General features: G+C 46.4%; 1 protein-coding gene across 8 annotated transcripts in view; it reads left to right on the forward strand.

Moving 5' to 3' along the window:
* Positions 1-20,117, forward strand: part of KCTD18 (potassium channel tetramerization domain containing 18) — a 465,170-nt gene that overhangs the window by 314,343 nt on the left and 130,710 nt on the right. For all 8 annotated transcript variants that reach the window (XM_069615783.1, XM_069615788.1, XM_069615785.1 and 5 more), the window contains one exon: positions 17,898-17,992. In XM_069615783.1, the coding sequence (XP_069471884.1) occupies positions 17,898-17,992 (95 nt within the window). The remainder of the gene's footprint in view (positions 1-17,897; positions 17,993-20,117) is intronic.

Genomic DNA, 20,117 nt, shown 5'->3' on the forward strand with positions numbered 1-20,117 from the left:
GGCTGTGGCAGCATAGTGTTATAAATGTTGTGAATCAATATGAGTGCGCGATAGAAGAAAACCTGATTAATGTGGATTACATTTGGATCCTTGAAGATTTCAGACAAGTGAATAGTAAAGATGGGAAAATAGACATGGTCCCAAAACACGCCTACGATTTTGGGTTAGTAGGGGTGAGAAGAGACTTGAGGGCTGGTATTGGGAAGATAATGAGGGAAGGAGGTCCATTTATGAAGAAGATTCGAGCAAAGAACAAAAATACTGTAACTGGCTGCAAATGTCCAGGGCACTGAGAGTGCAAAAGGATGCAGAAATAATGCTAGAAATTGTTTGCTCAAAAAATACAAGAAATCTGTGGGAACTCCTGAACAATGAAGGTAACTTTAGATCAGCACATACAATGGGCCTATTAAGTGAAGAAAGATGGGTATCTCACTATTCCGCACTGTTCGCTAGTATCCAGGATATAACGAAAGCAGGAGAAGTAAGGAGTGCATTTGGTGAGGAAGAAGCTAGATTAATGATCTGCAGCCTCAGTTCCTCCAGGGCAGCAGGCCCTGTTGCATTGTCTAACCAGGCCCTAAAAAAGAACATAGGAATATGGGGGGGGAATGGTGGTGACCATGTTTAAACATGTAATGTGCACTAAGCAAGTGCCGACCACCTGGCGGAAAGCCAATATGGACCCCATTTTCAAGAAGGGTGATCGGGCGGATCCGAAAAAATATCGCCACATCGCACGTCTTGATTCACTGGGAAAATTGTTTGCAACAGTCTAGTTGCGGGATCTAAATGCATGGGCAAACAAAGCAGGGAGATTTGACCCAAGAAAAATTGGTTTTGTGAAGGGAATTGGGACCTCACTGAACCTATTTATCATTAACATCTTAAAGCAGAGGGTGTTGGAGTCAAACACTTGTGTATACATGGCTTTCATGGACCATGAACAGGCTTTTCACGGGGTAAATAGAGAACATTTTTGGTCCAAATTGAGGAAATGGAACTGCCCCGCCGACCTGGTGGATGCCATGGAGGCCCTGTACACAATCCCCTCTATTCAAATAAGATTCTCTGCTAAGGGCCACCTATCGAGCAAGATACCTACATATCGTGGTCTGGAACAGGGAGGCACCTTGGCCCCCCTGCTCTTCAGTCTATATGTATCAGACGTGGATGAATCCCAAAAAGCAGTTTGAGCCCTTGCACCCACCGTGAATTCGACTGAGGTCCCTTGGATACTGTTTGCCGACGACCTGGTATTCCTGGACCAAACCCCCATTGGTTTACAAGAAGGATTCAGGCCTTTAATGCATACCTGAAAGAGAATGGGATGAAGATCAATGTGGGGAAATCCAAGGTTATGGATGCCGTCGGCGCACAGGAAACATAGGGCTATGTTTGTGTGGAGAGTGGAGGACCAAGAACTTGAGGTTGTTGAATCCATGATTTACCTGGGCGTTGTAATAAAAAAGAACATAGATGACAAAGGTCAATATCTATCACTAAGGGCTAAAGTAAAAAAGCTGACAATACAAGGTGGCGTGTTACATAGACGATATGGTAAATTCTCTCTGATACCGCTTAATACTTTTTACCAACAGAAAGATGTTCAGATTCTAACTTATGGTGCGGAAGCAATGGTAAACTTAACATGGAACGTTAGGGGATTTTTTTGACTGAAGATTGTGAAACTGCCAAATTCTCTTTGAATGGTTTCTATAGAATATGAATTTGCGGCTACAATGATTGACTTTGATGTTCCTATGGAAAACCATGTCAGTATACAGGAAATGCACTCTTGTGGCCACTGCAAACCCCTTTTCTATTCTAAATCCACAAAAGGCGGAGCAAAAAGTCTGACCAGATGGAGATTGAAGATGGAGACAATTCTAGCAGATAAGGATATTGAACTGAGTGATTTAGTTTCTAATCCAGCAAAAGTGAAAAAAAAGATTACAGGACTTAGACTGGATCGAAACTATTGAGACCAGGCGTAGAGATAAATTGAGACCAATTTTAAGTATGGAGCCAAGGGGTCTGAATCAACTTAAGATTTATCTCCAAACATTCCAGTCGGTATGCTACAGAGACCTCTTGCTTAGATTTAGGCTTTCCAACCTTGGCTTCACAGGAAGTTCAATTAGTGAGGAATAAAATTGACTTGGCAAATGCACAATGTAGATATTGTAGGGAGGATCTGCATGATTTATCCGTCGCGGAAAAGTCAGCGACGGAAAAGTTTGCATGAGAAATGTACGCACCACAAAAGCTTTGTACATTTCCCATACGAACATACATTTAAAAACCCTACAAACCCACACATACTGTATAGTATGGTGAGCGGGGTGTTCCCCCGCAGCCTTTTAAAAAAAAAAAAAAAAAAAAGTAAAATCTTTTTTTTTTTTACCTACCTAAAATGCATGCCACCAAAGGTTCGAACCTTTGATGGCATGCATTTATGACCTTTTTGTATAGGTCGGAACTTTCGGTGCAGTAATTTCTACCTATTCCTGTAGGGAAATGGGGAGTGTTGAAACTCTTTCATTTAATAACCTCTTGTAAAACCCTAGTTGGAGTGTGGTCAAGATGATTTTTGGAGGCCCATACTAGACAAATTTCAGCTTTGTCGGCGGAACAGTGGTAGGAATGGGTTTTATTAGGAAAAAGAACAAGTTTGGTCTTAGCGACTATGAAAGTTTGTTCTCAAAGACAAGGAATAATAGAGTATGAAACTCATTGGACTGATAGGGACTGTGTAATTAATTGTATTAGATAAAGTGAGGACAGCTTACAGATAATGTAGGAAAAGTGTTGAAATTATGTTCTGCCTGGTTTTAATGGATGAATGTAGAATGTTTGTGAGTATATTGCTGTCTGTTAAAGGTTTTAATTTGTGAAACCAATAAAACATTTAATTACAAAAATTAAGAACTTCATTCAGACATGTGAAATAGGCCTGAAAACCAGTGCTTATAATACCTTACTTGCCCCTCTAAAGCCCTTGCCGGTAATAGAAGCCCCTTACTCCTGAATCGGGATGGATATCATTGGACCGTTGGAAACCTCTAGACTAGGTAATGCATTTGTTCTGGTAATCATTGATTACGCTACCCGATGGCTTTCCCCATGCGGAACAGCACAATCCAGCAGATTTTGAAACACATATTACTATTCTTTTCTAGGGTTGGTTTTCCCAAGGAAATTCTAACGGATCATGAATCCAACTTTGTGAGCAGACTTATGAGTTAAGTCAAGGAATTACTACCACTTTAAGAACCTCAGTTTACCACCTCCAGACAAACGGATTGGTAGAGAGATTTAACAAGACGCTTAAAATGATTTTGAGAAAATAGGTAGATGAGATGAGGATGGGAAGGACTGAGATCCCATGGGCCCTATTTGCTGTAAGAAAGACCCTTCGGGCATCTACTGGATTCTCTCCTTTTGAACTACTTTACGGTAGAGAACCAAGAGATGTCCTGGACATGCTCTGGGAAACCTGGGGAGAGTGAAAAGAGGCACCTACTCCCTTCTCGCAGCTACCCGTTTTTGAGAGCACATAAAAGTCGTCTGGAGTCTAGTCCATACTCATATTGAGAAAGCTCAAGCCCAACAGAATTCCACCTATGACGAGAAGGTGAATTTTTAAGATCTTTTTCAGTAGGACAGAAGGTATTAGTCCTCTTACCTATTTCTGAAAATAAACTTGTCTCAAAATGGCATGGGACATATCAGGTGCTAGAGCAAATGGGAACCTGTAACAATAAAATAGCCCAGACAGATAGAAACCTTTGCCACGTAAATCTCCTAAACGAGTGGAAAAATAATCCTTCTGCTACCTTCGATATTGTCTGGTTTTGGTACCGGAGGAAATGGATAACTCTGAACTTATTCTTATTCCCCAAGAATTATCTAAACAAGAAGATTTTAACTGCCTTATTATGGCATTCCCTGATGTATTCCGCGAGAAACTAGGGAGAGTACATGGTACTTATTATTATATCAGAACTCCAAAGGGAAAAGTGGTCTATTTGAAACCATAAGGACTCCCAGAAGCACAAACACAAATAGTGGTTGAGGAAGTGAAACAAATGATAAAGGCAAACATTATCGAGCCCTCTTCAAGTCCTTGGTCCTCCCCTATTTTATTGGTCACTAAACCCGATCATTCTTGGAGGTTTTGTTTAGACTCCCAGCAGGTTAACACCTTCCCTGCCTTCAATGCCTATCCTATGCCATGCATTGATGAGTTAATAGATAAACTTGGAAATGCCACATTCCTCTCAATCCTCGATTTAACAAAGGGATATTGGCAGGTCCAAGTATAGAGACCTGATCAGGAAAAGACGGCTTTCTCAACACCCCTTCGGTTATTCCAGTTCAAAGTCCTCCTTTTTGGCCTACATGGGGCCCCGCCCCATCCACGTTCCAACGACCTATGGGCAGGATATCACAGCCCTACTCTGATTTCTGTGGGGCCTATATTGACAACAGTCTTTTATAACAGAACTTGGGAAGACCATCTTTTTCATCTTTCTACTATTATGAGAACCCCCAGAGAGGCCGGCCTAACTGCTAATCCATCCAAATGCAAGCTGGCTCACTCGGCCGTGAAATACATAGGCTACTTTGTACAGAATGGCAATGTACAGTGCCAACAAAGTGAAAGACCAAGACAGATCTCAGGGCATTCTTAGGACTGATTGGTTATTACCGTAGGTTTATCCCATATTTCTCCAGAACATCCGGGTTAACAGACAAACTAAAGAGTGCTGAACCTCAGAAGATTCATTGGAGTGAGGAGGACGATGCATTAACAGCCTAAAACAAAACTTTGTGTTGGAACCCAATCCTAAATGTAGTAGATTTTTCAAAAGAATTTGTACTACAGACAGATGCCTCTCACAGGGTTAGGAGCAGTTCTATCACAGATTTACGATGGATTAGAACATCCTCTTCTCCAGTCGTAAACTCTTCCCACGTGAAAAGAATGACTGTGTTGGAATTAAGAGGACCTTGCTATCAAATGGGCAATCATCCATCTAGGGTATTATCTTTTAGGGGGAAAATTCACACTTGTCACCGACCACTCGGCTTTAGTATGGATAAGTCAATGGAAGAAATCGAACCCTTGAGTCATGCGATGGTTCTTAGACCTGCAACCGCTACTGGTTCACTGAGGAACACCGAAAGGGTTAAAGATTAGGGGAACGTCGATTTCCTTTCCTGGTTCCCCTGTGAAACAGATGCGGCTACATTGCATAGTGGAAAGGTATGTGAGAAACCAGAGGGTGTCTCACCCGCTAGTCCCGGGCGATCTCCCTCTCTCACGTGGCCAGGACACGTTTCCTTGGCTACTGCACCCCGTATTGGGTCGGATGGCTGGTTTCCCAGGCCGAGCACACAGCTGAGGCAGCCATTACCAACGGGGCACACTAGCACCCCCCATAAGTGACATTTAACATTATATTGAAAACAATTGATATCAATGACAGGCAAGGGCCATCTTGTCTACCTGAATTTGACAATTACCATGCCTGCCACAGTACGAAACTATTTGCTTGGTCTCGGAATATGACTTTACACTGTTAACATTTTGATTTATGAAACATCGAAACTTCTCCTTACACAGCAAATGGTGGGTTAAGGATACATTCTGATGCTTGTGAATCTGCTTAGAATCACATGCTGTGCATGTAGTCTGACATTTAGTGGTAACTGTGGAGTATTGCATCTTGTCTTTTGAGGATTGAAAGGAGACGTCGACATGGGCGTGTCTGTGGCACTATCCCTACGTGACGTGTAGTGCACCCAAAATCCCTCACGCGTCGAGGTCCTTAGGATTCTTTTTTTCCACCCAGATAGCTGGTCACCTTATGCGAACCTCTTATTGCAAAATTGTTATACTTCCCGATCTCCGGTCGTTTATATGTTTGTCCCCTCAGCGATGATTACTTCCTGACCACTGCCGAAGACAGCAAAAGAACAGCCTTCGGCGGCTGGAGCTCCTGTCGACCGCCTGGCCAGGCCTTCTCAACACCCTCTATAGTAGGAAGATTGGGTTCTGGGGGTTTCTATTCTTTTCAAGAATGTCTTTCCTGCTCCCCTCTCTTTGCCTTTTTGGTTTTGCCGTCGCTTTAATACACCTGAGCTATGGACAGGACACCATTTAAATTTTGCCTTTCCTTTAAGGGAAAATACCCCTGGAAAGACGGGCACCGGCAGTGCAATAAGTGTCTCCCTCGCTGTCAGCACGAGGCATAGGTCTTGTCAGCTCCTGCGTCCTAAGACTATCAAAGAGCAGCAAGTGAAACAGTGGGCGGCCTACGCCATGTTGCAGGCCGAGGGTAGGTCCCCCGTCACTGCGGGCGCAGAGAGTGATGAGGATCTAAGCGACGGCCGTGGCTTCGATCCAGACGCCATTGACCTCTCATCAGAGCGCTCGTTCTCCACGACGTCCGTCCCTGGACCCCACAAGGTACGGCGATAGTCCTGCTATGGCGAATGTACACCCGGGCGACAGGGACGCACCCGCTACTCATAGAGGCAAGCACACAATCTCTGGCACCACCTCGACTGACCCGTCGAAACTGTGCAAAGCACCAACAGGTACGTGTAGTTCCTCGACAGCATCCGCCAATTCACGCAATCTGCAGTCAAGGGCGCCAGCACCAAAAGCCACAAGGCCGTCGAGATGCCTCCTAAGAGCGCGCCGACGCATAAAGCTCTGGGTGCATCGAAAGCTATGGCGCAGCGGTCTAAACAGCCTAAACCCCTGGTAATGCTGTATATCAGCGGGAGTCTTGCGAACATCGTTTCAGCAGCCAGTAAACACAGGGACAAGTTGAGACACGTCAAAAGACATGTCTACACGCCCGGAAGGGCGAGAAGATTATTCTGAGACTCCCCAGTCTTTATCTAGGACCCTCTCTGATAAGTCTCAGCGTTCTAGGCAAGGGGACCCCCAGGAGGAGCCCTTTCCCCCTCTGGACTCATCTTCACGGACCAGGGAGAAATTTGAAGGGTGTATGATCAGGCTGGCAAAATGTGTGGACGTCTCTGAAAGATTCACTCCTAAAAGGCCTAGTGAAGAAGACCCTTACCTGACAGTGGGCAAAGAAACTCTTGTCCACTTCATGAGGAGCCTTACAGATCAGGAGGAGGTTCTGCTTGACCCTTATTTGCCGGAGGATGATCCCTTTGAGGATCCCACTGATCAGACCCCGGACTGGGGGGGATGAGCAGCCGGTGGCTAACACGCCATGGATGTCACCTACCCATACTCTGGATACTGATACCATATGCATGGATCTCCTATAGATGACCATATAGCGTTTATCGCCATTCTGAAAAAAGCAGCCCAACATTTCCAGATAACCACGCAAGAGGCGGTGCAAGATTCAGATTTCATGGAGGACATTATAAAGGAGAAGCCTGCTGCCAGCCAGGCTATCCCTTTACTTAACTCCATCAAAAGGCGCATCGCCCCTTCCTTACTAACACCTTCATAAACCAGGGCTGTAAACCCAAGGGTGGAGAAACTTTCACCCCTCCCCTTCTGACCCTCTCAAATTAGGGGTCATGCTACCCCAGATTCTCTTGTGGTCATGACACCAAGGAAAAGGGCAGGGGTGCCCTTGTCCACAGGTGAAGCACCGCCGGACAAGGAATGTAAAAAATGGTATGCTCTAGGGAAGAGAATCACTGCTGCGGCTGCATATTCCACCCGCATTGCCAACAATACCACGCTGTTGACCAGCTATTTCGATGTCCAATGGAACTTGCTGCAAGAGGGCCTACAGGAGGTCCCCAGACCAGTGTGTTCTTGCCTGCTTACAACTGTGTCCGAGGGTAAGCAAGTAAAGCATAACATCCTTAAAAACACCTTAGATGCTGCTGAGACAGCAGGTAGAACCCTGGCCCAGGGTACCCTTTTGAAACATCACACTAGGTTAAAGAACTCGGGGTTCAAACTGGAGAACCAACCGCCGCTAATCGACAAACCGGTGGAAGACTCTAACCTGTTAGGCAAGGCTGTTCATGAGGCGCTGGAAACTGCCAAGAAAGAACACAAGACTTTGAAATCTTTGAATCAGATCACTCAAAGGTCCTTTCTACAGGGAGGGGAAAGTTCTCGCTGCTCCTTTCGCAGACAGTCCTATTCTCGTTCCCCACATAACCAATATGGCACTGGTAATAATTGGTTCTCAGGACAGGGGTCTGCTGCCTCCAATCCATATCCACCCAGAGGACCACACTGTGGGAAAAGAAGGGGTCGCAATGCCACCCCCAGAGGCTCCCCGGCTTCCAGTCAGAAATGACTCTCAGATCCGGGTCCCCTCCCACGCCTCCCGGTCGGTGGAGGTATAACATCATTCCTACACGCATGGGAGGGGATTAGCACAGACGCGTCGGTGCCCAAGACAGTCACCCATGGTTAATGCATCGAGTTCAGCCGGTCACCTCTATTCAGACCTCCAAAGTCCAGGCGTCTAACACCAGAACACCTGAAGATCCTGCTGCAAGAGGTTGAGATCCTGCAGGAAAAGGGCGCAAACTTCCTTGTACCCAAAAAGGATCTCACCATGCGCCCTGGGCTAGACTTGCACATAGCGAACACTTTTTTCAAACCCCAAATGTTTTGTATGGTAATGCTGCAAGAAGTAATTCCTCTACTAACGCAGGGGGATTACATGGCAAAATTGGACATGAAAGATGCATACTTTCATATTTCAGTGTTGCCAGTACACAGGAAATACCGAAGGTTAATGATAGAGGACACAAACTATCAGTTCAATTCCTTCTCTTCTGCATTGCCTCAGCCCCAAGGGTATTTACAAAGGTAGTGGCAGTAGCAGCAGCTCATCTTCGCAGGCAATCCATCCGAGTTTATCCTTAGCTTGACGACTGGCTCTTAGCAGGGGATTCTTACGTAACATGCCTGTCAAATACCCAAAGGACAATAGAACTACTCTTCAGTCTGGGATTCTCCATAAACTAGAAGAAATACAGCCTAGACCTGAGCCAAGTCGAGCAATTTCTTGGGGCCCTAATACGGACAGAAGACAACCTTGTCTTCCCCTCCAATGAGAGGGTTCAAAACATGCTGTTTCAAATCCCTCAATATGTAGCCAGTCGAGAGGTGACGGTACGCAAGGCCATGAGGCTGTTAGGAATGATGGCATCTTGCATTTATTTGGTCCCTCACGTATGTTTGCGCATTTGCCCCCTGCAAGAGTGGCTCAACAGCCAGTGGTGTCAGGCCTGCGGACAATGGGACGATCTAGTGGTTGTCTCGGCAGCCCTCGTTCTCTCTGCAGTTGTGGTTGAGGGAAAACCTCTTGAAGGGGGGGAAAACCTTCAACACCCCCGCAGTAGAAGCCACTCTTTACGACTGACGCATCTCGCACGGGTTGGGGGTCTCACCTCCTTCAACAGACGGCGCATAGCGTTTGGTCCCCAGCAGTAGCATCCAACCACATAAATCTGTTCGAGCTGTTAGCGGTGTTCAAAGCACTGAAGGCCTTTTAGACTCCGTTTCAGGGAAAGACAGTACTAATACTCGCGGACAGCACCACGGCCATGTACTAATACCTGAGCAAGCAAGGGGGCACTCCCTCTCCAGGGCTGTCCAAACTATCACAGAACATTTGGAAATGGGCTCTCAAACACAAGATGTTTCTATTGTCTCAACACAGTCCAGGGGAACTCAATCTTCTGGCAGACGTGCTCAGCAGACTTCCCATTGCCCTTAGAGTACGAATGGCGACTACAGGAAGACATCGTCTCCAACGTTTTCGCAGAATGGGGATTCCCAGAGATCGACATGTTCGCAACTCTGGAGAACTCAAAATGCCCAGATTACACCTCCAAGTACCCTCAGAACCGATCCAAGGGGAACGGTCTCTGGATAACATGGTCAGGGAAATTTGTTTACGCTCACCCCCCGTCCCCGAACCCCCTACTTAACAAGATTGTGCACAAGATGCACCAGGAGCCAGTCACCATATTATTAGTGGCCCCGATGTGGGCACTCCAACCCTGGTTCTCTCATCTGATGGAGATGTCTCTCTCTCTCCTCTGATTAAACTAACTTGCCCATACAACATGCTATATCTCAGGACAAGGGGGAAACACTTCATTCATGCCCGCAGACTCTCAATTTAGCGGCCTGGCTCCTGAGATCATAGAGTCGGGCAACTCCAACTTCCTCAGAGGTGCATGGATATACTTAGAGAAGCAAGAAAACCTAACACCAGACATTGCTACTCCAATAAATGGAAACGCTTTGTCTTCTGGTGCAATTCCAAGAGCATCAATCCCATTGACAGCTCTCCTACTTATATTGTATTATACCTGACTCACCTATTAGACTCTGGTCTAGTTTTTAATTCCCTGAAGGTTCACTTAGCTGCACTGTCAGCCTATATATCACGTCACAGCATAAAGTGTCGTGGTGGAAGATCCCAGTTATTAAAGCTTTCATAGAAGGGGTTAAAAGAATTCATCCCCCCATTTCTAACCCGGCTCCCGGATGGGACCTAAATGTGGTATTCACCGGACTTATGGGGTCTCCCTTTGAACCTATGCATAAGGCAAGTCTCAAGGCACTCATTTACAAGACTGACTTCCTAGCGGCAGTCACTTCCATAAGGAGAGTCTGTGAACTACAGGCCCTTTCTGTTCTAGACCCCTTTGTCACAATTCAGAGAGAAGGTGGTTCTGCGCACTCACCCTCGGTTTGCATCCAAATTTATTTCTAAGTGCCATGTGAACCAGTCAATAGAACTACCAATGTTCTTCCAGAACCCCACTAACGTGGTGGAAAGAAGCCTACACACACTGGATGTGCACAGGCCCGTCATGGACTATCTGGAAAGAACTAAACAACTGAGGAAGACCAACCCGTTTTTCTCTAAATCAGCCATCTCTAGGGGGATTGTCAATTGCATCACACTCTGCTACACTCTTGTCAAGAGAGATCTGCCCTTCAAGCCTAGAGCACACTCTACTCGAGGCACTGGGGCATCCATAGGATTCATTGCAAATGTTCCTCTCGAGTCTATTTGCAAAGCAGCAACCTGGAGTTCTGTGCACACCTTTACAAAACACTATTGCCTAGACACTCGCTCTAGGTCTGCTTCTCAGCTGGGACAAGCAGTACTAAGACATATTTTCACTACTTTTCCTTCTCACACCCCATCACCAACACTGGGTACTGCTTGCTAGTCTCTGCACAGTATGTGATTCTAAGCAGATTCACAAGCATCAGAAGACATGCATTACTTAAAGTAATAGCATTTCTGATGATTGTACCTGCTTAGATTCACATGTGCCCACCCTTCCTCCCCGCTCGGATGGAAGGAATATAGACATCTTACTACTTCTTCTCCCTTCTGTACTCACTCACGATAGTCATAAGGCTCCTCACGGCAGAAAAAATACAATCATAGGGACCTTGACGTGTGAGGGATTTTGGGTACACTACACGTCACGTAGGGATAGTGTTACAGGCATGCCCATGCCAAGGTCTCCTTTCGATCCTCGAAAGACGAGATGCAATACTCTGCGGTTACCACTAGATGTCGGACTATATGCACAGCATGTGAATCTAAGCAGATACAAACCTCAGAAATGCTATTACGGTAAGTAATGCATTTCATATACAGAACACTGCCATGTGCAACACCAACTGCACCCAGCCTTGGACTGAATACTGTTCTCAAAATCTTTTGATAATATCCATGCATGCCTGCAGGAAATATGGATGACTGAGAAATCAGAGTTGGATGGATACGAACTGGTCTTCACTGAAGCACAAAAAGGCCAGAGGGGCCAGCCATTTGCGGGACTGTTAATGGTGATACGTTCAGGATGTGGCTTAGAGGTCCAAAAGGTAACCCATTCATCGCATCCGACACAAGCAGCTATCTTAAGCTGGTCCTGCCTACAGGGGAACCCGGCAAAGAAAGTGAAGGAAAAACTCCTTGTAATCAATGCATATTGGAATCCGGCATTGATTTCAAATGAAGACTTTCTGAACGGGATCGCCGAAATATGGGATAATTCAGCATCAGTCCATCAATGGCAACATGCCATAATAAACAGAGATTTCAACGCAACCTGCGCAGGTGTGGGATCAGCTAGTAACCCTGGACAATTGGATGTTCCCTGTGCACTAAGAGGTAACTTACTAGAATCCTTCATGGCAGACAGACATGCACAACCTGTACTGGTTAACGGAAAAAAACAACTTAAAAATGTCCACATGGCAAAGAGACCTCCAACAGAAGACCATAGATCACATCTCTGTATCGAAAGAATTACTAACGCTCATGGATGCATTGTCAGTGACTGCAACAGAGCACAGTGATCATAACATCGTAACGGCCACATGGTCTGCTCCGCAGGGTCCACAACTATATCCACCTTTGGAAATTGAAGCAGGATGAGGTGGGTCACGGTTGAAACTCACGGAGGGTGCTATTCTAGGAATATCAAAGAAGTACAGGAGACCCTTGGCGGGAGGATCCAGGAATTATACCATCTGTGCAGAATGGGTGGACTATGCTCCTCTCCTTACAAGATACTTTAAGCCTAATGGAAAGCTTAGATGTCCACCATCAAACCCTAACCATCTATATAACTGGGAAGTGGTCAAAAGGTGACGAAGAATTCGTCAGCTAAGAAGAGTAACAAAAAGAGCACCATCAGAAGAAAACTTAAAGAGGTGGAAAACCGCCAAAAAAAGAGTATACAAACTGGCTACCCCAACATCGGCACAATATGTACCAACTAGACACAGAAAAAATGCTATGTGCGCTACACAGGAAAAATCTAAGGACTTTTGGAACCTGATTAAAGGAACTACAAAGAGCTCAAACGATAAACTCCAAAATAACGTAGGGGAAAATCAATGGTCGACGCATTTCTCTAATCTATATTCTCAGCCTACGTCAGAAACAGACATTACAACGCCCATTCCTCAAACACAAACGACCAAAGAAATAAGAACTTGGAACATCTGCAGTGACGAGGAAACTATCCTGGACATGGTTAAGAAGCTCAACAACTCAAGGGCACCTGGACCCGACAGGCTGAGCAACTTGGAGCAAAAAAAACACCCAGAACTGTTGGCCAAGATGATTAAGAAGATCTTCGAAAATTGTAACATCAATCATGCGGTACCGCACTCGTGGACTAAAGCCATTGTAGTCCCGATTTTTAAGCGGGGGGCACCGGATGACCCTAACCATGTTAGGCACTGCTTGACGTAATCGGCAAGGTTTTTGCCTCTTTGGCCCTGGAGAGTTTCCGAAACTGGCTTGGCAAAGTAAATTATGTAGACCAATTTCAATCAGGTTTCACTAAGAACGCAGGAACATCGGTTAATATTCTGACAATAGATAAAATCAAGTCAAAGGCATTCCAAAGGGGAATAACCGTGTACATGGCCTTCATTGACCTGGTAATAGCCTTTGACCAGGTCAACAGGGAACGTCTCTGGAACAAATTACAGGCTAGACACTGTCCAGCATCAGTCTTGGAACCTATCCAGGCACTAAACGAAGGGACCTCAGTCAGGGTTCGACTAATCTGTGACGGCGGCCTATCTGAAGAAATAGGAACACACAGAGGCATGAAGCAGGTTTGCCCGTTGGCCCCCTCCCTCTACAACACCTGCATAGCTGACTATGAGGAGACTGAGGGAGAAGTCAGATGTTTTCCGCCAACATTGGGCGGGGCAAAAATCTCAAGGCTTTTATATGCGGATGATATTATTCTCCTGGACCTCACACCAATAGGGCTACAACGCCAACTGGAGAACTTGGTCCCCTACCTTGAAATCAACAACTTACAACTAAATAAAGCAAAGACCAAAATCATGCTCATGGGTATGTTGAAGAATAAAAGATGAAAATTCATCTGGAAGCTAGACGTCCAAGGACTGAAAGAGGTCCTCAGCTTTAAATACCTCAGAGTCACACTGTGCAACCATCAAAAATAAACAGCTATGCAAGAATCACTTTGGGTAAAGCTGAGGTCCTTGACAGCGCAAGTGAAATCAATGGACCGCAAATACGGACGGTTTTCCCTCGTCCCCGTGTTGAACTTTTTCAAGATGAAGGTGGTACCGTCCCTAATCTACGGTGTAGACGCAATGCTGTGTCTTCCGGACGGAATCTGGCTGACGATGGAGAGTTATTTCTGGAGAGCAATACTAGGTCTGGCGAAGACAACACCGATGGTTCTAATCCGGTGTGAATTAATGCCTACCATTGCTTGCAACTGCAAAAGCGAGATCTTCGTTAATGCTATTCAGAAAACTGTTGTGTACTCAGAAACCCAAAGCATTGGATCTGTTAAAGAAGGATCTAGACACAGATTCCAACAAAATGTTAACAAAATGGAAGGAAGAAAATCTTCGACTTCTGCAAGATTTGGACTGCTCCGAAGAACTCCTAGTAAACAACCCAAATAAAGTCACAAAGAAGTTGTATTAAACTGACTGGATTTCCACATTGGACCTCTACAATTCCAACTCCCGCAATGAAAATACAAGAGGTGAGAGGCTACCTAAAGAAATTTCCTGATTAACAGGTGATCAGACTATACTTAAGATTCCGTTTTAATCAGTTGAGAACTGTTACGCTCACCTGGTATCCACTGGGACGCCACCCAGCCCTAGTTGGATGATTTGCACTCTCAAACCCTCTCCCGGTCCCTTGGTAAGGCCTCTGGTTAAAGATGGGTCTGCAATATCGGAGAGCTGTATTCAATACCAGATTGTCTGTTTTCCCACCTACTTTGGCCTTAACTCCTTCCTCCCCCTTGGGCCCTCTCCTCACCTTAATATTGTAAAAGGTGGATTCTCCGTCCTGCTCCTCGTGGCAGGGGCGTGTAGATGTGGGGGGCGAGCAGCGACCAAGTTAATTCACTGGTGCAAGCCCCCCCTGTGGGAATCCAGGCCTGCTGCGACTCCGTAGGTTTGCTGCTTTACAGTCTTTATATGCAGTTCTTATGTTCCTCTTAGTTCGAATAATATCTTGCTTCTTTCCTTTTAGGTATGGAAATGTATTTTGGTGTTGTCATGCAGTTTGAAGATAAGCATGGGCCGGTAGGCGAAAGTGCGTTGTGCGCAATGCTGTCTGGTGAGTAATGAGCGATGCACGGCGCTGTTTTGCCTTTTATATTGCTAACCTGTGTCTTTTCTCTCCTTGCAGGTTGCAACGTTCTTCGCAGAGCGCCCTAATGTTCCAGCGATGACACTGACCAGGAGATGACTACCCAGGTAAGAATTGTGGGGCTTTCTTCATTCGGTAGGAAACGTGAGTAAACGCTTACTAATGCCGTCTTTCTTTCTCCTATTTCCAGGTTATGGTATTCCAGGATGCATGCAGTGCCGGATGATGGAATTCGTACCATCAGGTGAGTGGAACTGAAGTCGGCGATGGGTTGAAGTCAGGATACTGTTTCAGGTAAGTTTCGTAGTGTTCTTTCTCTCTCTGCAGATCCTTGGTTTCAGGTAAGCTGGTATCAAAGAACTGGACACGGTGAGCGTTATGCTGCCCACAGCAGAATAACGCAAAGCATGTTCTGCTCTTTGGGTGCGGTTTAAATAGTCTCGGGTAAAGTAGTCCAGGTAAAATAGTCCCAGGCCTGCCACACCCAAAAGACTAGACCGCGTAGCTCAGTTCCTTGTAACTGAGCTATGTGTGTGCCTCCATGTTGGCTGCACCCCCCCAAGTTAAATAGTCCAAAGTAAATAGTCCCATTCTAATGTTGGTCTTCATGATGGTTATGAGCCTGGCGCCATAGGCGCCAGAACTGACTCCAAGAGAGTCTTGGATGAGGTTTTAAGGCCTTTGACCTGGCCCTAACTGGAAGGGTGACTTGCCGGTGAGGGCCATGGGCAAGGGTCATGAGAGAACAAGGGAATTTCAGGCCTTGAGAAAGCAATCAGACTCTGCAATCTGTCTATTTTGCTCCCAGAAAGACTGGGTGGAAACCAGTCATCATTTGTTGTTGGAATGCAGCACACTAAAATAGGCTAGGTTAAAATACCTAGCAAGGGCCTTAACAAACTATTCGGCCCTAGATGAAAATTAACTATGGGCACTTCTGACAAGTGGGTAAGACCCCAGATGCGTGATTGATGGCACTCAGTTTTTAAGATACTTTGGACTTAAACAGTGGAGAGCCACTGGGATAGACGGACTAAAACTAAGAGTCAGATTGGGGACCTCTAAACAAGTGCGCACCAGGTGAACCGGAATGTTAAGCGTTCTCGAACATAGACTTTTTAATTATGTTCATTGTAAAAATTGCAACGCAATGAAATCAATAAAAATAAAATCTATTTATTTGTGTCCATACATGCAGCCGACCTTTACGTTTTACAGACAGTGATCTCACTAAAATGCACAAAAATGCTTTACTGTTGCTCATTTTATGTCTGGTACAAATAATCTGATGACATTAAAAATAGTACAACATTTCTAATTAAATATGTTTGTTTTCTAATCAAGAACATTTTATTTAGCAAACCAAACTCCAATCAATTTTGTTATCTAATCTATGTCTTGCTTATTGCTTTGTGGAAATGTAAAAGATAGCAGTCACAAAAATCCCCATGGGCTTATAAAAGAACCAAGTTGACTCCACACAGTAAGTTAAACAGGTATTAGAATGTCTTTTGTGTGATTCCCCTATCTAGACTGTTCTCTGATAATTCAGCTGAAACCGTTGACCTACATAGCCAGAAATATGATGACTGTGTGAGGATATCCTGTACGCAGGTCAGGTTTTAACCTTTGTTTTATTAGTACCCGACGAGGGCTCAATCCAAATGAAACAAGCGTTCTGATTGGCCCCTCGCCGGGGCATTACCCGGCCGGGATTCCACGGCCATTGTTCCCGGCTGGGGGCGTGGCAGCCCCTCAGGCAATGAGAAGACTCGAAGCGTGGCTATCCCTGCACCAAGCCTCCACACACTGAGAAGCTGCCTTTGCCCCCCGCCGGGGACTCTGGTATGTTTTTTTTTCCCCTTTCCTCCCACCTCACTTATCTTCTGCTTCCTTTGTCCACGGTGGGAGGTGTGGCAGCCTCCAGCCATGTAGAGGCTCGGAGTGGGGCCATCCCCGCTCCGAGCCTCCACATGGCTGGAGGCTGCCTTTGTCCCCACCGAGGATTCAGGTACGTCTATTTTTTTATTGTCCCTCCCTCTCCCCCAACCCACTTACTTTCTTCTCTGTCTTCTTTCAGGAGCGAACGCGCTGGGAACACTTCTGTTGCCTGCGCATCCGCTCCCGATGGCCGCCATGGAAAGGGAAAATCTATGATAAAACGATTGGCGGTATGGTTAGGAAAGTACATGGACTTATTACAGATGGATTCATAGGTGCCACTCAGAGCACAAAAGGTAGTATTGCCTAACTATATGTGCATTTGAAAAAGAACAAAGTATTTGATGAACGGGGAATGCCATGTGTAGCTGAAGCAAGAAATGTCAGTTTATCCAGCATTCAATCTTTCATAGATTCGGTTTGCTGGGGACCGCATATAGTAATCCTTGTAGTTGAGCAACCGTTACAGCAAATTGGCTCTGTTAAAGGCTATTGTACAATGTCGGACCATTGTTGCAGGTTTGTAAACTTTGTATTTTGAAAGATGTTCGTCCGTCCCAATATCGCATTCCTACTTTTTCAATAGTTTTGCTTTGTAATCTCGAAGAATAAAGGTGGAATTTGTGTAACAAATTAGTGCATCAAATAAGTGTTTAACAAACTGCGCTATTCTTAGTTATGCTATATTTATTTGTTGTTATTTCAGTGCTTTAATTGTGTGTTCTCAGTGAGATGTTTTGCTAAGCATTCTTCCATTCTGCACCCTCTTAGAGAAGCAGGTGACAACGTCCAGTATATCTGGAGCTACTATTCTCCGGATGAATTGAAGAACATGATGGATGCTTTTGAGGCCTGGAAAGGAAAAGGTAAACGGACGTTTTCTTGGGTTTCGATTGTCATATAGTTAAGGACAAGCCGTTGGGAGGTTACCCTATTAATAACATGCTGTCTTCATCTTTTTCACCGTGCTGGGCATGCTATGAATTTATAATGGATTAGCACCATGTTTGCAGGCACTCCTCCTGCAACCCATTCTTTTGTATAATTTTCTTTCTTCTCTATCTATATATATTGCATAACAAAACAACAAGACAAATGTACCATTTTCAATGTTTCAGGCTCTCCCAGGAGTGGATCCTCACTATTCTAGTTTGAGAGAGGCAATTACCTATGAAAGAACTAAGATTTGTTTTAACACGTGCTCTTTGTTAGCCAGGAAAGCAAAGCTTGGCTGTATGCATTATGCCTGCCTTCACTACCCGCATGAGGAAGAAGCATTTTTTCGGGGTGTTCAAGTGCTTCTGCTTTATGTAAGCTATTTTGCCAAGCATTTAAAAATAACATATATTTCTCCAGCATGGGGTCTGGCATGGATTCACATGCTCATGAATATTCCCCGTCGTCAGGCTGGGAATCCTCGGTAAAGAAAAAACCAGTATCAGTTTCGCTTCTGATCTGACTTTCGTAGTAATAACCAATCACTGGTCTCTGCGTCATACTGACCACAGCCAATGACTGCCCTCTACCTAAGCCCCGCCTCTGGCAGCCATCTTCAGATTTTTACCGCACGTTCATGTGTTGGGATCCTCGTGCTATTGCTCTCGAGCGTTAGTGCTATTTTTTTCACGTTTTTTCTCAAAAACTTCGTTTTTTCGGTCAAAAGAGCCTCAAGCTCCACCGACTCTCTATCCGATCAACGGGGACCCGTGTCGGATTCGTCTGCGCCCCTCAAGGGTGAAGATTTCGTCGAGCTACGCTTTTGGAGGACTCCAGAAGTTTCTCAGGCCCGGTCATGGCCCAGGAGAAGGGAAGCTCGACGCCCGGAAAGCTGTTCAGGGCCTGCCCTGGATGCCAGCTGCAGAACGTCTTCAAGGAGGACGAACACTCTTTTTGTCTCTACTGCCTACATGAGGACAAGACGCACGTGGAGAAGGACTGTGCGTTTTGCGGCAACATGTCGGAGCGGACCATGAAGGACCGCCATCAACGTCTCGCCAACTGGCTAGAAGGGAAGAGCCCGTCCGGCGAGAAGAAGAAGAAGAAATCTGAGCGGTCTTCTAAGACCTTTGAGGACGCCCCGGCGACGGGGGTCCAACATAAGGCCAAGCACCGCGAGTCCGCTGGCACCGGGAGCGCCGAGCGGTCGGGCTCTACGGGCGCCAGGCAGGGCGCACCCTCCCCGGCACCATCAACCACGAGCCAACGCTCTGGGTCGGGTAAGAGGAAGGCCGAGCACCCGGCGAAGCTCCTGGAGAGGCCCCGGTCGAGCTCGAAGGCCCCATCGGAGGGGGAGCGAGGCGGTGTCCCCCCCCTCAAGGATAAGGCGGTGAGCGCACCTAAGGTGGTGAAGGCCTTAATCCATCCGGCCAAGCCCTCTATCGAAACTGTCGCGGCGGCCCTGGCTCAGCCTGTGCAGGCTACACCAGTGGTGGCGACCTCGGGGCTCAGAGTCTCCCTGCCACCTCGGAGGGAGTCCTCTTTTGTGCCCATCGATAGGACCCCCGTGAAATCCCCCGAGGGGAAGAGAAAGGGGGGGCAGGGCGTTGTCGTAGATTCGGCTTCAACCTCGGAGGAGGAACTGGTCGAGGTCTTAAGCCACGGCCTCGGCGTGGAAGAAGACCGGCCCGTCGGGATGGATCCCGACGCAGGTGACGACGACATCGTCGAGGGTACCGACGGGGCCCCTGATCGCTCGTCGGATTCCCCTCTGCCAGCACCGCAAGACAACTCGGCGGCCATTTTGTTGGCTATACAGTCCTTATGCTCAGCGATAAGGACGAGACTACCGTTGCCGACGGAGGAACCTCTCCCGTCGGGGGACCCAGAACCGGGACCTTCTGGTGTTCCCCCTACTAAGAAAAGAAGGATCCACCCTCCACCTCCTTTTCAGCCGTCGCGCCCCGTCCAGCCCTCCTCCCCGTCCACCCGAGGGGATGATACGGGGACTGACACGGCAGCGACGGGTACGGACGACGAGGTATACGACGAGGA

This window comes from Ambystoma mexicanum, chromosome 9, assembly GCF_040938575.1.
Source record: "Ambystoma mexicanum isolate Mex_15411 chromosome 9, UKY_AmexF1_1, whole genome shotgun sequence".
NCBI lineage: Eukaryota > Metazoa > Chordata > Amphibia > Caudata > Ambystomatidae > Ambystoma > Ambystoma mexicanum.